Source organism: Calypte anna, chromosome 2, assembly GCF_003957555.1.
Source record: "Calypte anna isolate BGI_N300 chromosome 2, bCalAnn1_v1.p, whole genome shotgun sequence".
In the NCBI taxonomy this organism is placed as follows: domain Eukaryota; kingdom Metazoa; phylum Chordata; class Aves; order Apodiformes; family Trochilidae; genus Calypte; species Calypte anna.
In genome coordinates this window covers 21600812-21623325 of record NC_044245.1, presented here as the reverse complement: position 1 = coordinate 21623325, position 22514 = coordinate 21600812, and the positions used below count along the sequence as shown (strand labels likewise).

The 22514-nt window shown below is 38.4% G+C and overlaps 1 protein-coding gene across 1 annotated transcript in view; it reads right to left on the bottom strand.

Annotated features, from left to right (window-relative positions):
• Positions 1 to 2468: 2468 nt before the first annotated feature.
• Positions 2469 to 22514, bottom strand: part of ITGA8 (integrin subunit alpha 8) — a 100716-nt gene continuing 80670 nt past the window's right edge. The window contains exons 27-30 of the mRNA XM_030445969.1: positions 21802 to 21915; positions 10492 to 10593; positions 4284 to 4406; positions 2469 to 3036 (exon numbers count right to left, since the gene is read on the bottom strand). Coding sequence (XP_030301829.1) covers positions 2950 to 3036; positions 4284 to 4406; positions 10492 to 10593; positions 21802 to 21915 — 426 coding nt within the window. The 3' untranslated portion in view covers positions 2469 to 2949. The remainder of the gene's footprint in view (positions 3037 to 4283; positions 4407 to 10491; positions 10594 to 21801; positions 21916 to 22514) is intronic.

Below are 22514 nucleotides of genomic sequence, written 5' to 3'. Positions count from 1 at the left end.
TAGAAATATAAAACAAAGTTTTGCTCAAAGTAACTGTTTGTTAGATCATGTGCCTCTAATTTGGTTTCCAGTGACATTACACAGCTGCAGCCGATGGATTCCAGCCAGGCTTAGCAGTCACTGAGGCTCGTTTTGTTTTAAATTTAGTATCTGAACATGTTTTGCCCATCGTTAAAATAGAGTAATTGCTTAAAAGCAAACCATACATGTCACAACTGCAAAGAACTTACTAGGTCACCTAGTCCCATCCTCAGAGCAATGCAGGATTGAAAACACATTGTAGAAAATACAGAACAGAGCTGTGCTTGTTGGTTTTTTCCTTCTTTTTCCTATTATTTTTTCTTTATTGCAATCATCAATCAATAAAAAAAAAACAAACCACAAATGCCAGTGTAAACATGCTTCAGGTATATAAGTAATATAAAGTATTGCACATACAAAAGACCTATATTTAGTATCTTCTTATTTCATCAGAGTAAGAGTTGTGCAGATGATGTGACTGCAATGAGCCTGCTGATCTTCTTTCAGAAGCTGCTACACAACAATTCACTATTTACAAATGTCCAAAGCTCCCTGTCTTTTCATGGGAGTATAACTTTGCCTGGACTGTATAGATACAAAGGTGTGCAACGTGTGCTTGCTTTGTGGTGGTATTTATCACCTGATCCCTCTGCTCTACAAGGCCTCAGCTCAAACTCATTTTGGGGAAGGGTGCTGTTAACACTATCAGGGAAAAAGAAATGGGGAAGTGGCCAGGCCTCCTCTGTGTCTCCTCCTCTCATCAGGTCTTATGAGACCAATGCATCTGACAAGCTACAGACTCCATAAGGGTTGTGCTACAAATTTGCCTTACAGATGAAGATGGCACACACCTGCTCAAGTTCCCTCACTCCTGCTTGGATTTCACAGGTTAGCCTGCAAGCAAGAAAGGGTAAAATTGTAAAAAGTCCTGTCAGACTGATAGAAGGGACAGTGTCTCATGGCCAGTCCTGTCCTGAAGTCTTAGCAGAAGGGCAGTTAGAGGCTCCAAAGGGAGCCAAGCAGTGGCAGAATGGATCAGACCATTTGCCAAATAAGCAGCTAAGATGGACTAGGAAGAAAAGATGCTCAGGAGAAGGGAATGTGGCAAGACGAACCTCTGTCAGGGGACGGCGCTTCAAGGTCCAACCAGGTGTTCCAGCAGAGATTCACAAGCAGTGCTCTGAGTCTATAGCCCTCAGGGTTGACTAGCCTGGATCAGTGCTGTTGCTCCAAGAGCAACTGACCTCTCTGCTGGCTTGCTCAGGACTGAGCTGAGCCTGTGAATTTGAGCCTCACCTTCTATTGGTCCCCTGGTCCTGCTCATGCGCAGTGGGGGCCCGCCCTAATCCGGCACAGGTGTGTTTAATACAAGCTCATGCCACTCCCTGGGGATTAGTGGCACCTGGTTGCCTCATTTCACTACAAGGGAAGTGTGATGTATGCTTCAGAAAATGAAGAACCTGAACACCTCCTGAAGTTTACACAGTATAGCTAATTTCACAGCCACTGGCAGCAGCACTCTAAGACTCAAGCTTTCAGACACAAATTTGCACAAATCAGAGCCTTTGCTAAGGACCATTTGCTGATAGAAAAGAGTGAAGCCTCTCTTATTCAAAATCCTCAATCCAAGGGAAAAAAATATCCTAAATATTTATTTTTTCTCCGTCTTAGTATCTTTCCTTCCTTTTGTTTATGCTTATTTGCAGTCATATATTTCTGCATTAAAAAAAAATCTGCTTGCCTTCCCTGCAAGGCTTTACTTAAGAAATAATTTTATTCAGCCCTAAACTTTGCTGAAAACAAAATTCAGGAAAAAGAAAAGGAAAAAAGGAAAAAAAAAAGAAAAAAAAGATTTTTTTAGGGTGAACAAATTATTAATATCTACAACAAATGAAACAGAAGACACAGTGGCAGGGGCCATTCCATTTTAAGAGGCCATTTCAACAAAGACAGAGGGTAATGGTAAAGAAAATTTATCCTAGCCCAAAATGCCCAAGTCTTCTCAAGATCACCAGCGTGGCTGTGTCAACCTCAGTGTTTCACAAATGACTGTATCCTGTCAGCTGTACAGGTGTCAGTCATCAGTAATGCAATGGAAGTGTGACCCATCCCCTGCACGATACTGGGCATGGATCTAGTTTGATACTGCCAGCTTTGGGTTGAAAGAGATACAACATGCAGTTGTTCATCACATATCTCATCTTGAAAAATGCTGCATAAATCCTCAGCTTTGCAAAACACCTTGTAGCCAAGAAAGATGTGTTCTATGTGTACAATGGGTTTACTTTTCTATTTACATGCAAGGTAAGTACATGATTTCTATTTTTTTACTTTCTTGTCTCAAAATCTAAGTTGATGATTATATCAGATACTTATTCTGAAAAGGTGGAAAATAAATAATTGTGCCCCATCTACAAAGTTCTTTATAGACTACCTTTGTTTTTTGGAAGTACTTTCACAGTACTGATATATTGCTTGTCTCCCTGAGCCATACTTTCATAAAAGTTCTTATTCTTAGGGAGGTGTCAAAGGTATTCTTCATGACACAGTAGCATTCAGAAGTTTTGTTCTGTCCATTTTCTAGATGATACAGCAATGCAGGCGTTCTCTCCCTGGAAGATTTGGGCTTGTTCTGGAGGCATCTCAGTGTACCACATGTATTCAAAAGCATCTGCTGAAACGTGGACTGGCTGGAATATGGGATAAACATTCTGTTCAGCGGTGAGTATATCTGTAAGGCAGTAATAAAGCTGCTTTCTTTGGCAAGGATGGCCATCATGTGGCATGTTCTCAGAACGCTGCATAGATCAGATTATGACACCACTGTCACTTGCAGAAAGGAAGACTGGTGGAAGGAATCCTTCAATTAATCCTCATTGGGTTTCTAGTCTCAGAGAGGATTCTGACTTGAACTGTCACTCTTCTCCTCTATGCATCAGTAGTCTTGTTATTTGTCAGTTGTTCCCTGTCAGCCATGTCATCTTGAGGAGGTCTGGCTCTGTCAAAGAAGCCACACTGCAGAAAGCAATCAAGAGAAACAAAAGGTGTCATGGTAAGACAACCACAGGAAGACTCTGTTTGAATCTTCACTCAGTCAACCTGAAAGGGTGGGTACAATTTACAGCAGGCTGATAAGACTGTCAAGTTTTTTTTAATTTCTATTCAAATCATCCCCTATGAAAAATGAAAGTTTTAGATGCCAGGAGTTGAGTTCCAAAGTACAGCTTTATAAACACAAATGCAAACTGTCTGTGCAGATGTAAAGTTGGTATGAATGCTGACACTGGCTGACTACAATGAGAAAATTGCTAATTTCAGTTCAGCAGGACACTAATTCAGAAAAGATATTGAGATTGACAGGTAGTTATAACAGAGGTGCAATATGTGTTGGAAATGAGCACAAGACAGTGATGTGACCTAGATTAAAGACCACGAAAGATAAGATTCCTCTCACCTAACTAATTGCCTTAAAGTTACCCTTTTGGTTGAAAGGTTGAAAGTTATTTAAGCTTCACAAGACATCAAAGTAGAGTATCACCAAAAGGTAATTCCTCTCATCGTCCCACATTTTAGATAGAGCTTTTTGCTGTTGTTAACTTACTAGGTGAATCAAGAAAGTTAGGATAGGCTGGACATGTAATCTGTAACATTTACGCAGCTCAGGGAAGATGAGTTATATCCTAATGTAAGACTTACTTTTTTAATTTTATTTTTTCTTAATGTGAACTGAGAGGATGGACCGAAACTCTAATATAGCAGTTTCCAGTAACTTGTCTTAAAATTTGTGAAGGAAGGGTAATGACCAACACATAACTAGAAAATTTTAAAAACAGAAGAAATGACATACTAATACAAAAGGAAACCTTCTAAAAATGAATTCTCAAGACTGGGAGTACTGTTGCATGCTGACAAAAACTGGAAATTCCTGAAGTATTCAGAGAAAACAAAGTTAGAGTCACTTCTTTTTGAACCCAAACATCCTGAAAAAGAGGATCATAGGTCTTGGGAAACAGAGCCAAACTCTGTATGCCCATTTACAACAGACATCAATAGTAAAGGGGGATTTTGAAAACAAGTTCCCTGCATAAAGGTCAGTGACACTAGCATGTCAGAAATGCCAAAACAAAAAAGACAAGTGTATGGTTGCTTTTGTTCCATACTCTCAAAGAACACAAAATTCTAGCTGCTCGTTTTCTTATCTGTTGGTATCTTCTAGAATTTTCAGGTTTCTTTTTTAAAGCAACAGTAATAATGCAACATACCTTCCATAAAGCTAGGGTCAACATAGCTAGTACCAGTAGTCCAAGAAGTATTGCTAGAATTATAACCCATAGAGGGATTACAAAAGATACATTTGGAGTGGACCAAATGACAGATGTTCTGATCTGAAATGAAAACAATACACTAAATGAACAAAAATAAGCAAGTAAAGCAAATCTGACAGTAGAATACAAAGTTTATAAGCATTCACCTCAATGGCATTTTGCAGATAAGAAACACACAACTGCTTGGAATTCTGCCATGTTGGCTTCATTTGCTGCAAGTTCCTTTTCACTTGTTCATGAAAAGTATTAGAAATGGGATTTGGACATATACAATGCTCTTGTCATATCAGACATACAAATAATTTTAACTTAATAGTAGCAAGAAATACCTTTCCATGCAGATGCTTAAGAAGATTCAAGGAGCAAAATCCTGCTATGTGTGCTGTGATACAGCCTAGGCCACTAAAACTGACTTACATTGAATTACTCTGAAACAGTGGTTGATTTCAGCCTGAACTCTCTTAATTCAAACCACAACAGATATCAGATACATTTTTCTTAATTCTGCTGACACTGTATCCATTTCTTCTATAACCTCCATTTCATCTAAGTAGTCCAAAACAAAACTCAAACGAAACTCAAGTTGAGTGCATTGTCCTTGTGAGCATATTACTGTAAAGCTGAAGCTGTAAAGTGATAGACCGCTTACCACAATCATCTTAAATATTTAGAAACAACAGCAAAAAGCAAACTCATGGCTTTTTGTCCTCTCAAGTTTGACAAAAAGTCTGACTGACTCCAGTTTCACAGAGACCAAATCCAAGGAAGGACCTATTTGCCTGCCAAAATTTGATTTAGCTATTCCTGTTATTGACAGCTTGAGACAAGTTCCTAGGTGGCATAACGTGACTGAGATAAATGCAGCAGGAAATGGAGTCAGCATCATGGCTGTGGGCCATGTTACAACATCAACAAGCCAGAACAAAAAGACCCTGGCAAGCTGCTGGCCTTCTATAGATGAGATGGTATAGGGATGGTCTGTTGAAAATGTGTTCATCCTGAATATGGAAATTATCAGAACAGGGAAGTATTTCAGTAGGAAAGATTTTTGGTTTACAAATTTCTAAGATAGTATTTGGACAACATCTGTCTCCTTGGACACCTCTTTCATCCAAATGAAGGCAATGATTTCATCAACACAGGTGCTCTCAGACAGGGGTGAGCTCAGCTGCTGCCTGCTGCTGTTTAGGATCGGAATTGCTCATAAGGCTGCTGACTGATTGCACAGGAGCACCGAAAATAAGCTCTTAACTAATGTGCTTCAGTTCACTGTTCAAAATCAGGTGGCATCAATCTAGATCTCAAAGCTTGTTGGGTATCCTGCTGACATCAATGGAAACTGTCTATTTCATTAAGGAGGATGGATTTCATTAGCCTTTCAATAAAACTGAGAGTAGTCTGTGCAGCTACAAGCACCTATATAGCCACTCCATGTCATCTTTTATGCATCACTTCCTAAACATTTGCTGCATTTGTGTGTTGTGTTTTCTTTACTCTTATGCTGTGAAACTAGTAAAGCAACCTAGGTCTTCCTGTCATACCTATCAGCAGGAGTCTAGACAAGGACATCTGTGTCTTCCTGAGGACACACTGTAACCAGTGATGAGTGGTGTAGCAATGCTCAGCCTCCCTTGCTCTGGATGAGTTCGCAATCCTCCCTCCTTTCTTGCTCCTACAGTTCTGCCTTTACTGACAATAAAGTGGAATTCCAGTAGCTCAGCTGGAGCCTGACAAATGTTGAAATATAAACAGGAAATGGTAATCTTATAGAAGTGCAGAGCATCACGTTTATAATCCCTAGATTATCAGCAATAAGTAAAACACAGCAGAATTAGACCTATCCTGTATCAAGCAGAATGCTGCTGCAAAGCTGCCTCATCTCTCTTTTCTTGCAGCAGGGGTGAGACCAATGGCTAATGAAATAAATACTTGCCTGCTAAAATCTTAAAACACTCTTGCCTCACTCACACCCTTTTCCCATGAATACTTCTTTGTCTCCTGTTTTTGAAAGCAAGGAAGGGTTGTGCTAAGTGCTTGAGATTTATTTCCTGAGCAGATGCTTACATGTAGCCATCAGTCTCACTCCTGCCTGTGTGCATTACCAACAGAATGTAATGCCCCTGGGCTTCCTTGTTTTATACTCAACACAAAGACTTTCAAGGCTCCTAATGCAATTCCTGGTGAACAGTTTGACACTGCAAGTCCTGAACACCCACAGAGTTGAGGCAGAAGCTGGAGGGGAAGAAAGCAACAAAGTATCCCTCCAGTTTGCCTGCCTGTTTCACCATTTCCACAGAAGACTGTCCCTCCTCCACCCCATGCTGCCCACACCAGTTTTACATATGATTTTGATTTAAGACAACTTTGTATTATTCAGCTTGGATTTCTGTTCTTCTCCACGTGGTAGTTTTAGTACTGCAGGATCAGAGCCAGGGAACTTTTGTGGAAGGATTTATCTATTTTCATCTAAGGTGGCCAGTATGAAGAAGTGGAATTTTTACACAAGTGTTGGCACTGTACTTCAGAAAGTACTTCAGTTGTCTTTCTTCTCCATTTGGGGCTAGAAACTTTCTTATACTGAACACTGAAAACACTGTTTGCTTCTCTGTCAGAATGGTGAAAAGCACACCACACAGACTTGAGAGGAGCCCCATGAATTTTGGCCTTTCACAACTGCTGAAACATCTCACACCTTTTGTATGCAAAGGGATGCCAAGAAATGCCATCTGTCTCAAGCACCAAGATGAGGGTGAAGCCAACTTGAGACTTAGAGCCTACGTCTGTCTGCTGTTGGAAACAAAATCCAAGCTCATCTTAACATGGATGCTGTCTGATAGTCTTACCTTAAGAATCAGTGTTTTGACTCCAGGAAAGTCACTTGTTGCTCATGAAAGTGTTTTATAGGGGACATTTTATTCTCCTTTTCTTTAATGTGCCAAAGTTAAGCATTAAAAAAAAAAAAAAAGTAGTTTTTTTGCCACTGATATTTGTGCTGCTCAGCTTAGCTTCAATATTGTCTTTGATTCCACTGGAAGAGAGAAGCATTGTGGCAAACTGATGGTTCATTGGCAGTCCTGTGTGGGTAGATGGGAATTTACTGGTGCAAATATCCAGAATCAAAGGTCAGAATGCCATGAGGTGCTAGTGAGATTCTCACAAAGCTATTATTTCCCTCTTCTCCTTTAAAAAAAAACACTTAAAAAATAAAGTTGACTTTTGTATTGTTTAATCTGCTACTTTAAGAAACAGTAGCTAAATTAATTATGTTTTTAATGCTGCCCCTTTTACTGCCCATGATGACCTTCCTCTAATCTTTACTTGTTTTGCTTTGGGAGACTGAGAAACAGGAAATCTTTAATACTCCTACATCTTTGCATCCGATCTTTGCTGCATGTTTTTGAACGTTCTGAAAAAAACCCTCTCAAAATAGTGTAAAAGCTCCCTTGAGCTTGGCGTCATAATTAATATTGACATTTATGTTTACACTTTACAAGTGTTTCTGCAAATATATTTCATAAGGATTATAAGCACACACTATAAAATCCATGTAATAGCAAAAAAAAGTTCAAAGCTTTAGTCTGAAGTAAATTTTGCTCACTGTAGGGCAGTGGTCAAACAGTTCATACTGAAGGCATCCTGTCTGAAGAGGCCATCAAGCATTTAAGAAAAGCAATCCTATTTTATTAACCTCCAAAATGGTTTTAAGAATCATAAATGAAAATGGAAAAAAATACTGCTTATTCTAATGATGCTTTTTTAGTAAAAAGTATTACTTCACCTTGAAGAAGAAAATCATCAAGTAGGATAGTAGTATTTATCATAATAATACCTCTAATTCAAAATGACAATTTTCTGTTGAATGATACAGCTGTTAGCAAGGAAATTCAACATGTTGTACAATATATTGTTGTGATTCTGAGCCTAAGGAACAGAAGTATTTCTAGTGATTTCAGTGGACTTTGGTTTAAGTTCCACTAAGTTCCAATTTAACTTAGTATTTGATGCCGTTTTCACTCTGATGTTTTACTATAGAAAATTTACATTTTCTTAAATTTACTTAACCTCTCATGCATCTATGGATAATGATCCTCTGTTCAAGATACAGACTTAAAATTCCATGATAATGGAAATAAAGACCTCAGTGCTGCAAATATGTAAGCACATACATACATGACTATGTAGGTTACTGATGTGTATGAGATTATTTATAGCATTGAAATGAAATATACATATCAGCCTGAAAAGCTGGAACCCATTGGCTGTATGAGTTAAATGAAGGACATATGCTCTGTTCTTTTAGAATATATTCACTATATAAACTGTAAAGTCTTAGCTGATTATTAAATATATATTTTTGACAATTGATTTTAAAATCTCAAAATTTTTATTCCACTTCCACCCCAGCATAGTCTGAATGAAAGTTGTAAATTTCCAAATAAATTTTTGGAAAATTAAAACACAGACAGCGACCTTTTTCAAAAGGAGCAAAAATATTAAGCATTGCTTAACTTCAAGCAAATATTTCTTCCAAATGGAACATCAAAAGAGCTTGAACACACCAAGCTGTAGAGCTGGCAATCATCCACTGCCATGTCCAGATATGAAACAACATAAAAGTGCTATAATTTTTCAGCATTTTACAGTTGCCATTACAGGCATTTTGTTGTAAATCATCGGCTGCAAATAACAAGCATTATACTGGCTGGAGTAAGAGAATAAAATGCTTATCTGATCATTTGATAGATCATCTGACACTTGTTGAGAACAGCAGGCTCTCACCTGGAGTAAAGCTCTTCAGTTCAGATGAAGGCACCACTATCGATAGAGCTCTGCACAACATGTGTTTCTGGTATAGAACACATGCTGCAGGAAAATAAAAAGAGCTGGAGTATATCTGTCAGCTTGGAGCCTTTGAACCTTTTGGATGAATATGGCATTAAGCACCAAACCTTTCTGGTGAAATCATGCTTCTCCTGACGTTAGAGGCTGGAGCAACTCAGCATGTAGGACCAAGATTTCACCTTGTGTCTTCCCAGTGCAAGAATCAATCAACCATTCAGTCTGTGCTTGTTCAAAACAAACTCTACAGCCTGAATTCCCTAAATTATCTTACTCAATGTAAATTGTGAAGGGTATTACTTTGGTTTTGCATATAGGAGAATATTCTTTTCCCTACTACTGTCTCTCAACAGACTGATACGATGTATTCGCACCAGGATTTAACTGCAAAAGTTTGTACTGAGCTTACTTTTAAAATAAGGAATGTAAATTATAAACTTTATAAAGAAGAGAACAATAAGTCTGGAAATTTCAGATTACTCTCATACTAGAATCAACTTTTGCATTCATATTTTACTTGTTTCCATCACTAATTACAAAATAGAGTGAATTTAAACCATAGCATTAGAGACTGTAAGAAGCAGATTCCTTTAGATTGCTCCCCAGTCTCAATGCTTTGATACCAGTGAACAATTAAATCCAATTTATGCCTCCAAGATTAATTTTTCATGTTATAATCCAACATCAGACATACAAATCTTGCTTTACAAATATGACAAGTGCTTCAGTATCCTATGTATCACATCTGTAGGGACTACCAGGTAATTTCATCTTGCACCTGATGTGATGTGAGATGGAAACCCTAAAGAAGCATACAAACCTAAAAACCAGGTATCAAAGAAATTTAATACAGATTAGAAAGAAGTTGCCATACATAATCCAAAAGCTTGTGTGAGATATCTGCTGACTGGGAGAATACTGAGGTCTCCAAACTTGATAGAAACAAGATTTTGGCTTTTGCACAAAATTGTCCTTCACATATTTTTATCCCAGACAAGGTAATTAAGATACTTGCTATACAACAATTTTGTTGTTTTCTTCTGGGTTAAAAATCTATCTTGATTGCAGTAAAACAGTCTGCACATAAATGCAGCAAGAAATTATTTAAAAATTGAATTAGTATCATATATAAAAAAATCTGCCACAGAAATCAATTAAGGTATTTTCTTTAGGAATTATTTCAGGAACTTACACTAGAAATACGAGAAAGACTTATCTCAGTATTTTCATCTATGAAAACTTTCATAGCTGTGATGAGAATGACCAAATACATGTGCTTAGCACTAAGATATTTTCAGTTACTTACTGCTATGCTTCCCTCGGGGAGCTTTGCTGGTTGCACTTTATATGGCATGCTCTTAACTTTGAAGGACACATTGGAAGAAAGAGTATAGAGATCATTCTTTCTCTGAAATTACATAAAAAAAGAAGAAATTATTAAAAATCAAGTTTATATTTAAAATCATTATGAGAAATAAAAATAAGAAAAAAATGCAGAGCATTGATTTCCCAAAGCAAAGATAAGTTTCTTCTGGTAAACAACAGAGCAATCCTGGAACCTGCACATGTCCATGAGACAAATACATAATTCAGCATAAAGCTGAAATACAAAGACCATGGATTCACATGGAGAAGGAGGGGTAGATATGCAGAAAGACACACACACAATTGTTTCTCACATTTGTTTCTGAAATAGGAGATGGGAAAGTTTAAAGAAAGGGGGGAGTTTATGGGGTGTCAAGCTCACTAAGCCCAACAAAAACCTGAGTACCTTGAGAAGCTTTCCAGGCCTACATTGAGACTTGCATATTGGTCGTGCCCCCTGATGGCATCAAAGGAATGGTTTTGCCTTCCCCCCAAAGAACAGCAATAGGAACAAAGATCTTTGTATCCAATTTCCTATTGCAATAGAGCTCAAACCCCCAGAACAAGTCACCTTGCTTTCTCAGTATATTGTGCAACTGCAATAGGAAACTACTTGCTGAGGAGTAAGATATTTGTGTAGCTCTCATTAAGCTCTTCAACAAACCAAATGATGTGCAGACAAAAAATGTATCTCTCTGTCAATCCTCTTTCATTTATATTTGCTTATATTTATAAATAAATATACATTTATAAATTAAATTAAAATAGATTAGATTAGGCATGACCTTCCCTGGTCTAAGACTAAAAAGTGTTACAGCACATAGCTCATGCTGTGACTTTTAATTAGTACTTTCACCTCGTTTGGAAGCCAGGTAGGCACTGACACCCTACGTCTGACCAATTGTGTGTCTCACTGCTGTGCTGACCCTGGCAACAATCTCCCACACAGTGCAAACTGTCTTGAGTGCTGGTATGAAAAATACCTGCCTAAATCTGTTCTCCACTGGCATAAACAGTGACATGTGAAAGTGTATGGCCCTTAAAAGAACTTCAATGGTTGCAACATTTACTACGATAGAAAGATTTTCCGGACATACATTTTGAAGGCTAAGTACAACAGGTATCAAGCAAGTCTTTCAGTTCACTCTGAATTTGACATCTTTCTGTTTGACTGAATGGTACTTTGCTACAGACAAGATCCTGGCTCTATGTCCTCTTGTCTTTTTTTTTTTTTTTTTTCAAAGGAAGGAAGGCTGAGTTACGAAGTTCTTTTGCAACTCCGGAAACTTGTTTCTAATTGCATCTCTGCAACTGATTTTCTGGTCCCAGTCCACGCAAAGTTGGGATAACAACAAAGTTGTCCTTTTAAAAAAACATTTTGATATGCTCTAAAAAACATTAGATAAGGGCTACAGGTTATGAATATCACTATATCCCCTTGCATTAGGCTCTTGAGGTTAACAATGTTTTTTCTTTTGAAAGAGAGAATATTTTTGAAGCCCTTAATATTTTTTTGCTATCCTTTCTGAAATACCATGAGCAGAATTCAACACACTATTTGATAACTGATTTACAGAAAGACAGAGCCTTGTAAGTGAAGTAATTTTGGCATCAGCTTCTTAAAGTCCAGTATATTTGGAATGTTGCTGTCCCCTCCTAAAACCCCTTCTGTAAAACTCTTTCCCCTTCCTTCTAATTATTGTATATCTAGGAGTTCTGCTTCATTGAAGAGGCTCAGTTACTATGGGATGCTGCACCATCTTCTCCTCCCTGTTGGGTGGGGATTTTCTTTGCATCAAAGGCATAAACTCTGTCCAAGAAATCTTTCTCCACTTTCAGTTGTTTTGTGGAGCAAAGGCTGAGGCCAGATGACCTTATGATAATATGGGCTCCTGTTTCTTTCCTTCACTGATTGAGAAAGGTTTGTTTGTAAACATAATCTAAACCTGTGAGCCACCATGGATGTAGTTGGATGACTGTGGCCCAAGTCAAAATTTTCAAAGCACTGTTGAGGCTGGAAGGTCCCTACAGGGATCTCTACTCCAACCACACACTCAGAGAAGGGTCAACTAAAGCAGTATACTTAAGGCCATGTTCAGTTGGGTTTTGAATACCTCCAGGAATGGAGACTCCACAAACTCTAGAAACAACCTATTCCAGTGTTTGACTACCCTCACAGTGAAAAGTTTTTTCTTATCTTTAAATGGAATTTCCTGTATTTCAATTTTACTTCTTCCCTCTTGTCCTGTTACTTGATATTACTGAGAAGAGCCTGGCTCTGTTTTCTTTACTCTGTTTATACACACTGATAAGATCCTGCTTACTCTTCTTCAGACTGAACAGTCCCAGCTCTCTTGGTCTCTCCTTGCAGATCAGTTGCTCCAAGCCCTTAATCATCATTGTGGCCCTTGGCACTTGTAGCTGTATCTTGTCAGGTCCCTTGGACTTTTTGTGTCCAGTTTGTTTAAATGTTCCCATAACCTGATATTACTCCACTGAAGGTAAATGTTCATTGCTGCAGGTTTTCTCTCTGGTTGCAGAGGTCTTGGATTACTGTATATGGATTTTACCAGTAAAGACCAGTGAAGGAGGCATTAAATCAGCCTTTCCCATGTCCCATTCAGCAGAACACCCCCACTTTCCCTTGCCTTCCTTTTGTTGCCAACTTAGAAACCTCACTGAAACCCTTTAGGTGCCTTGGTAGGCTCAGCTCCTAGTGGGCTATTACTTTCCTAACTCTGTTCCTGCATTCTAGGATACTCTCTGTATTCCCCATCCAGCCCCTGCCCTGCGTCAACTGACTCTCCTTCCACCTCTGTTTCCTTTTTATGTCTGAGTTTTAACAGGACTGCCTTGTTTATCAGGCACGCCTCCTGTCACCTATTCTTCTATTCCTGACTTCCAGTGTCAGGATGGACACTTCTTGAGTTTAACGGAGTTGATCCTGGAGAATCACTAGTTCTTCTGGAGTCCTCTTTTCTCTAGGATCATCTCCCATGGAGTTCTTCCATGCAGATCCTTGAAAAGGCTGAAGTTGCTCTGCTGAGGTCCAGGGTTGTACGTCTGGTATACACCTTGTCTATACAGTATTCTTTCTAAAAAATAGTTTTCCTTTCAAATATGTGAGTATTCACCGATGACATGACACATTTATTGCCTTCTGGAACTCATCTGGCTTTGCCATAATTTTGCTCTTTTAAAATACTAAGAGCAGACAAGTGTTTATTATCAGAAAACTAGGGCTTATATTAGGTATAAGCAATATGAAGAAAACTGCCTTAAATGACTAGATAAGGATAGTCAAATCACCAACTTAACATAGATGGCATCTAAAGAAAGGGAACTACCTTTTCTATCAACAGTGTTCAAAATGAAAAAAAATAGACTGATTTAATAATAGGCTTGGCAAGTAAGTATTTTTAATACACTTTCATGGCCCTAAACATCCATGAGATTGTCTTCAGAAAAAATTTTTTTCCTTATCACCCTAATTGTTTTCCATTTTTAGACCCAAGCCATTTTTCATCTTTTATTCTACAGAACTAAGGTTCTCAAACAAAATCCCAGCACAATTTTGTAGTTTTGAAATTATATGCATTTGAAAAAAAATCTTTGTTTCGAATTCTAGGAATTCACGTAAAGCAGGATTATGGATGTCATTTATAGCATTTGTAAAAGTTATCTGCAGTGGAGGGAGCAGGATATGTTGTTATGTAATCAAAGAAGCAGACATTAGACATGCAGCCTGATTGGCTAAAGGCATTAATTCTCTTGAAACATCATATAAAGGAAACAAAGCAGTGATGGAAAAGAAATCCTTTCACCTACTATACATGGCTTATTTCATTTTCAGCTTATATCAGCAACAAGAACATCAGAGTAGATATTCTTCCTGTGGATAAATGCTTGGCTTGTGCCCACACCAATCAACACTCCTTGACCCTTAATTAGGGTCTTGGAAGTGCTGGGAAAATGCTTGGAAATCCATTGCTTTATAGAAATGAAGAATATTAGAGACTAGAAAATATTTTCCGGATTCCAAAGAATTATGTATTTGTGGCAAAAGACTGTGGTCAGCATCAGTTGCAAACAGGATTTTTAATTGTATTAGCACCTTGGAGGTACAGCAGATGTCTCTCCTACAGCTTTGTCTGTAATTCTCACAGTTTTTGTGAGAAACACCATTTCTTTACCATATATTTTTTTAAATAGTGCATGTTTAAATATTCAGTGTTTATTGGAAACAGTAGAACCTATGGTTTGCAATTCAAGCTGAGGGCTTCATTATGGCTCAGAGCAAGGGGAAGAAGGAATTTGATATTTATATATTTGTGAATGTCAGTACCTGATGACCATCAGTAGAGAGCCTGGCCCTAGTTACAGAGGCCTTTTGGAGTTCTCCTTGTGGTAGAACAAGCAAGAGCCTGCTCTTGTGAGCATCACTGAGATACCTACTTGCCAATATCCTGGCAAGCAGGCAAAACACAACCAATCCCTTTGTTGCCTGTGGGGTAGATTCCTGCTGGTGTGTTTATTAAGGCTTCTCTCTCTCTACATGCTTTTGTTCTGCAAACAGATTTTTTAAACTGAAGCTTTTGTTTCTGTTAACATTTGCAAGACGTGGAAATATCCAGAAATGATGGAAAGAATTCCAAATAAATATTCAGTGTAATGTTTCCCTAAGCAGCATTGAGACAAACAGAAATAATGAGGGAAGTGATGAAAACTCTTGGACAATTCAAAGGAGAGTTCTCCAGGCTCCAGTGGAATGCTGAAGGTTTCTGCAGGAAGCTCAGGCAAAGATCTGAAGTCTCCCCAAAACATCTTCAGGGCATATAGAGGCATCTTAGAGAGCAGACTAAAGTGCAGGGATATATCTGGCCCACAGGTAGCTAGACTGAGGGTAGAAAGAACAAAACTTTTACCAGATTAAAGAAGCCTGACAGGTTTGAAGAGTTGAACTACCGGAGAGACTTCCCAGAAGGGCTTTTGTTCCACTGCCTCTGTGGTCTATGGACTGTTCTTCTAGTTAGATGTAGCCCAGTGAACTCACCCTAACCCAAGGGCACAAACTTCCTCTACTGCAAGCTGCATGCTGTGGTGGAATTTTCCCCCAGAACTTCTGTTGCATACAGAGTTCAGTGCTGCTAGAACAATACTGGATTTGCTTGATTAAAATTAGTTTCCTTCTGGAAAATTAAAATTTGTGTCTGCTGGAGTCTGGCACATTTTAGACACAAGAGGATAAGCAATATGGTGTTACCTTTTAAATATATGCTTTGGGATTTCATTAGCTTGCTCTCTTGACCCATAGCTTCAAAAGCCTGAACTACCGCCAATAAATAAAGTAGCTTGCATAAATGCTGAGAGTAGAGGTCATACAACTATTTGTTTTCTTTTACTAAGTTGTTAAAAAAATGCATCTGTGACCTTGAGGACGGTCAAAAAGTACTTGTGTTATTTCTAACAAGAGGGTATGTTCACCCTAATGCACCTGTGACCAAAGCCAATACTGTACAAAAATCTACTGTACAGTAAATTCTATCATTTACTTCTGACACTTCACATATTATACATTTCACATTCATTTCAATAAACTATTTTAAATTATAATTGGGGCAGATATTTTGTTGTGATTTCAGAACATTTTAATATACAAATTTTTAGTGGCTGCTAACCTGAGTGATTTATATCTTCATACAAATAACATTACCTATACTTTAGCACATCCAGCAAGTATCTTGTTCTGCTCTTGTTAACATTTTGGCATTATTTTAAATAACAATGAATGAAAACAAAGCTAGCCCACACCCAGAAAATGTCCAGCCAGTTCAGTGCCAAGGACGCTTTCTTGCTAGTCTTCATTCCACATAAACAATCAAGTCCAGTATAATGCAGAATTTTTGACCCCCCCCAAGTTTTCTTTTTTACTCATTTTGTTTTTTCAAATAACAACAGTTGTTTGATACAAAGACAAATTTCTTTGATGACTTCCTTCTTTTGTTATTATATGTAGCTTGAAAGGCACTGCATCAAATTTATGGCCTTTAATTCTCAGTCTGAATTAAAACAATCTACCCAGTCTTCCATATATAGCTTATATATGACAATCAGTGAGATATCAAGATCTCTTTCTCACTAACTTTTGTGGTGCTTCCCTAATTTTAATCACAGATAGGGAATTCAGGCTGGCTGCAGAGTCATGCTTTGAAAAGACTGAGCAAGCTTCCCTTAACTGAGATATTTTCCACTGGGCAGAGGAAAAGGTTCTGTGCTGAGGTTAGAAACTATTGTTCCTTGGAGTCATATCCCACTTAAGAGATGGAACAATTGCTCCCATAGTAAGGAGGAGAGAGAGAAAAGGGATTGAATTAAGAAGCCTATAAAATGGACCTGCCTTGGACCACCTCCTTCAGTTCACCTCTGTTCTGAGTGCAAACACCCCCGTGCTGCACAGAGGACAACCTGTACAGACCCACAGCACTGGTTACCTGCATGCAGCCCCCAATGGCCTTGGTGCAGCTAAAATGGATCCTTGTGCCAAAAGCATCACCTAGCCTAGAGGATTTCTACCTAGAGGACACTAAAAACCACCTCTGGGTTCACCAGTAGTAGAATATTGAGATCCTCAACAAAATTTCTGATCAAGGAAGTACAATTAGAGCAAGCAAGCTAACAGGGGTGACATCTCCAGGTGTCAGGCAATAAAGGCAAAGGGAGATGAGAGGACTGGGAGGACTTCTAGCTGATGACTCAAAATAAAAAGGAGTTACATCAGGCTCTTTCTCATTTTCTATACCCCTCCAGACCTCTCATTTTTTTCTGCATCCTTGTAGAGGTGCAGCTTGAGCAGAAGGGAACACCATCATTCTATACAACAGAGATGTGGGGTTTGTCAAGCTATGGAGAAAATTGTCATGTCTTCCAGTCATGAATCATCTAACCACTATACTGCTCAGTCATCCTCAAGTCTTTTAACTAAAGCTGTAGATACTTTCTGAGTAATTTTGTATTTTGCCTTCTGGGACAGCGGAAATATTCCTGCTTAATTCTAATTTGGGTGCCTATCCTCCTGATAAGAGATAGCCCTCTTGCACCACCTTGATGGCTAGTGCCAATCAATTTGTGTGAGGTAGCTCATTGTCTCTGTATGCTGTATAGGGAGCCTGGGAATTTAGTTTTAAGTTATCAATTCCAGTTTGGGTCCAGGCACTTAAAATGTGGGTGTTGCAGCACTCATCATCTCTATTATGCCAAGAATATATTTCCATATTCGGGCATGGAAAAAGAAACAGGAGCAGTGCATGCTCAATATTACTGAAATAACAAGTATTTAAAAGAGAAGCCAAACATGGCTTTGTGCTTGAAGAGAGCACCCGATTATAGTGTGGCTGCCCCATTTCTGTTGCTTTTCAGCTTTCTCAGATTAAAACTAGATTTTTCTCCCTTCTAGCTATTAAAGTTCAAGCAGTCAGGGGTGCCAAATCCAAGTACCTGGATATATCTAAAAGTTAAGAGAGAAACAATACAATACAACAAATACAATACAAAAAACAATACAAACAATACAACAAATTCAATAACATTAAAAGAAAATAGACTTCAAGCCTATTGAGAACCTTGCACACCCTCTGTGGTTTTTTTACACTACTGCCTCCCCAAGCTCTCCCAGGAGTTTATCCTTGAAAGGAACTTGCAATAAAGGCTGAAATAACAGTTAAGAACAAGAAAAGTTCTACTTCCCACAGTGCTGTAAATATCCAAAGACCTTGGAGCCTGGAACGATGTCGCAAATCAGACAGATGGTACCAATTCATCATTTAGAAATACATTTTCAAAACAGATGTTTTACTATCCAGTTCTTGACCCTTATATTAAAAAGTACCCATCAGAGTTCAAAGAACACTAGGCAAGATCTCCTTGGAGCTTCCTCTGATGACTCAGAAATATCATGATTAGACAAATGGGGACATAATAGAGCCCTAACAACACAACGTAACATAACCATGTAAGGTTGTTTCTCTTTTGCATGAATCAGGATATTATTTGCTTGATCAGCAAGTCCAAATCCAAAGTCAGCTTTACTAAAGGGTTCATATTTACAGACAGGCTTTGAAGTTAATCCAAAAAAGTCTGTGATTCTTCTTGCCCTTTGCACAATGTCTGTTTCTATCTTTGTTGCCTGGTTGGGAAATTTGGGCTGCTTTATTTACTCAAACATGTCTAATCATTGCACGTCATTTAGCTGTTACTTCTTATGGGAGTTTGGGTTTTAAGGTGACAGATTACAACTGTCAAGAGGCAAAGAGGTCAGATGCTATCAGTTAAACTAAGTAGAAGAGGAAGGAGTCACTCAATACATGACTGATCTTTTGTGGCAACCAAATATACAGGCTGATCCATGTAACTGCAATGAGAAATCTGAATTATTTCATCCTAGCATTAATCAATCACTTTCAATCAAATTCTTATCAGGTTTGCAATGACATATCAATGCCAAGAAAATACATAACACTGTATTCTTGGCTTTAATGAGCACAAAAAACTTCTGCTAATAATCTCATCTTTCTTTAAATTATAACACAGTTAAGGAATGTTGTATGTCACCATTATCCTGCTTTCTTTGGCATACTATGATTTTATACATTAATTGCACGTGCAAAAGAGTTTGGGATGTTGCTGTAGAGACAGTTTCTTTTCCTCTAAGGTTCTTTACAAAAGCACGACTGTCGGGTTTAAACAGGCCTTTGAACAGTCCCTCATGGTTCAGAATCACCACATCCTGATGATTTTGACTCTATTTTAATCCTCAGTCTGCAGTTTTCAGCCTAGCTAAGAGCAATTTTAGGTATACTTTCATTAATAACCTCAGAAACCAAGAGTTTACAGGCTTACTAAGAGCAGATTATGCCCTTTTTAGGAAACTGTGCTCTGCAGTCTTGTGTGGTGATGCTTGTATGTCTGTTAAGGGGCTGTGAAAAAGGAAACTGTTCTGAGGTGAGTGGGAGGAAGGCAACCAGATCCCATCACACTATTTGCTTTCTTTCTCTTCTCGCTATATGAGTTTACATGTGAAGCAGGGGTCATAATATTCTGGCAGCTTCTTAGACATAAATGGGAGGATGCAACAGTTCCCTTGGGGGATTACCCTTTTTTTACTTAGAAAAAATCTGTTGATTTAAAGTGGAGCCTCCTGACTCTTTACAAGGCTTGTATCTGAAAGGAGCAGAAATGCTCCCTAAGGACACAGATAAAAGGTAAAAACATCACAGACCATAAAGACCCTTGTTTGATACCAAGGATGTATAAGGACAGTGGAGTAAGCAAAAGATGTACTTGTAGGAGTGTTTGCCATGAAGAGTTTGCACCCTGGGACCTACAGGATGGCTCATCCTCACCACTTCCCACAGGTTAGTGGCAGGTTCCATCTCCTTGAGTTCATGGAGAAAAGGGAGGTACAGGAACAGCAAGGAGGATTTATTAAGGAGCAAGGAGGAGCTAAAGGGACTGCAGTACTGTCATTGCCTGGTGTGTCTGTAGACACTTTTTGTCCCAAGGCACAGCTGTGACCTTTCTACACCATCCAGATCAGGAGAGTAGAGAAGGGTGTTTCAAATCAGCCGAAAAAAAGCATCTTCGGAAGAGAACTCTGCTTGCCATTGCTACAGTTAGGCAACCAGGTTTGGCATGTAACTTTCAAATTACTTAAATTCACAGATTCACAGAGTGTTAGAGGTTGGAAGGGACCTCGAGAGATCATTGAGTCCAACTCCCCTGCCAGAGCAGAACTGTCTGGTGTAGGTCACATTGAACATATCCAGGTGGGGTCTGAATGTCTCCAGAGAAGGAGACTCCACAAGCTCACTGGGAAGCCTGTTCCAGTGTTTTAGAATAATTTTAAATTAGATGAGTTCCACTGCTCCTGCATTAAACACACCACTAAATTTTATGCAGTTACCCTTATTCTGAACCTGTCAGGCTAAGACCATGTTCTAGCAAATGATTCTGGTTTTATTAATTGATCCTAAGAAAAGGACATTTCATGTCTTCTGTAGCTAATTTGTTCCAACTGTTGTACATTCTCTGCCACAACCAAAACTTCTGAGAAATACTCACCGCTTCTTACTACTCAGCTTTAATATCTTCTAGTTATTTCTTGTTACATACTGAGCTGGACTTGAAAAAAAACACTTTAATGCTTTAAAAAAAGCTCACTGAAATACCTGTAAATAGTCTAGAAAATTGGCACATAGGGATCTGTGCAGAGGGTTTCATTTCATTGTGATATTGCTTGGAACTAGTGTAGTTAAGTTCTTAACTTACCAGGGACTAGCCAGCATGCTATGGTCAAACAGACTCTTACTGGAACTAGCAAAAATCTGAATAAAATTCCCATATTTTCCAATACATGTTTTTCCTATGAGTGTAGAGGTGCTTACATGCTTCTATTTTCTGTTCAAAGTTTTGTAAGACCTTTGAAAAAGCTTACATCAAAAGATGTCCCTGCAGCTTGAAGGACAGAGAGATACCCAAGCTTTCAGGGTTGGATGAAGATAGGATCTGCAGTTATTTCCTAGTAACAGTAAACTGAATTATAATTTTCTCAATGTACTGTTATGACAACCACAGACACACAGACACACAGACAGCTGCAAGGCAACAGCTCACAGTGCAATCCCTCTGCTTTATGCACTGTAGATACAGTTCTGAGAGCAGATGAAGTTGAAAATGCAAGAATTTGCAGAGAAGTTAATTTCTCCCATGGTCTGCACTGTCCCTTTTTTTTAGTGGTAAACCACAGATTGTCAATACATGAGTGTTATAGGTCATATGAGTTTGATGCATTATTCTTCCCCAGATTAATGGAGAATGAGTAACAATGATTTTTTTTAACCTTTCATTGTGAAAGATGTGATGAAAGCAGAGCACAACATGGAGACTTAAGAAATTATTGATTTGGGACAGTCCAAGAAAGGAGAAACAAAACCAGGAAAGGTGTTTAAAAAGGATTTTGTAATTTTCAAGTAGGATTCAGGACATAAATTTGAGAGGAAGTGATCGTGAAAAGGAAAGTATACAGTATGCATGTGACCTAAAACAGAGCCAGTAAGATGTTACCTTCAAAGAATGTTATAACAGAAGGGATTTGCATTTGGGCCATTTAATTTCATAATTTTTATTCTTAAATATCTTGTCAAATAAGCTATTTTGCAGGCATTTTTGTGTACAGAAATATTTTTGTGTGAATTACCTCCATGAATGTTTGGGCCCACAGCCGGGATCTGATTTTTAGTGCTGCACTCTTCCCTCTTTCCAGTTGTCCCACAGTGCAGGAAATTAGGATACACTTCACATTTGTACAGTTCTGTGTGGAAAATAAAGGGAAGTCATGCCTATGCTTTAAAATGGTGTATAATCACTTTCAAATGCTATAAGCTAGTAAAACAAATTCACTTTCCCTCAAAGAGTTAAGTATCCTGAAATCGGTAGTTTAATCTGATAAACATGAGATAGGCCATGAGTCATTGTGAGAACTACATATCAAGGGGGAGATTATTTTTGCACCACCAATCAATACCACCTACCTACCTGTAGTAATGAAAATATAAGTAATAATCTTCAGCAATATCTAGTCTGAACAATTCTTATAAAAAATCCTTTGAAGAATGTGCTTCATCTCTGTCAGTCATTTTGTGATTTCAACTTGTTTTTTTTCTGCTTTCTATGCCTGAAATTTTTATTTATGTTCTGAAATCTTTCCCCTCCTCTAGCTCTCCTGGTTTTCTTACTGATGTTTACAGTTTAGCAGCCAAAATATTTACTGAGATTCATTAGTTGCTCTACTTGAAGCTTGTTGCTCATGAAATGTTCCTCATGAGCTGTGATTCTGGCTCATACACAGGGTTGAAGACAACAGCCAAGCAAATGTAACTCAAAACTGCATATTCTGTTGGAAATCTGACA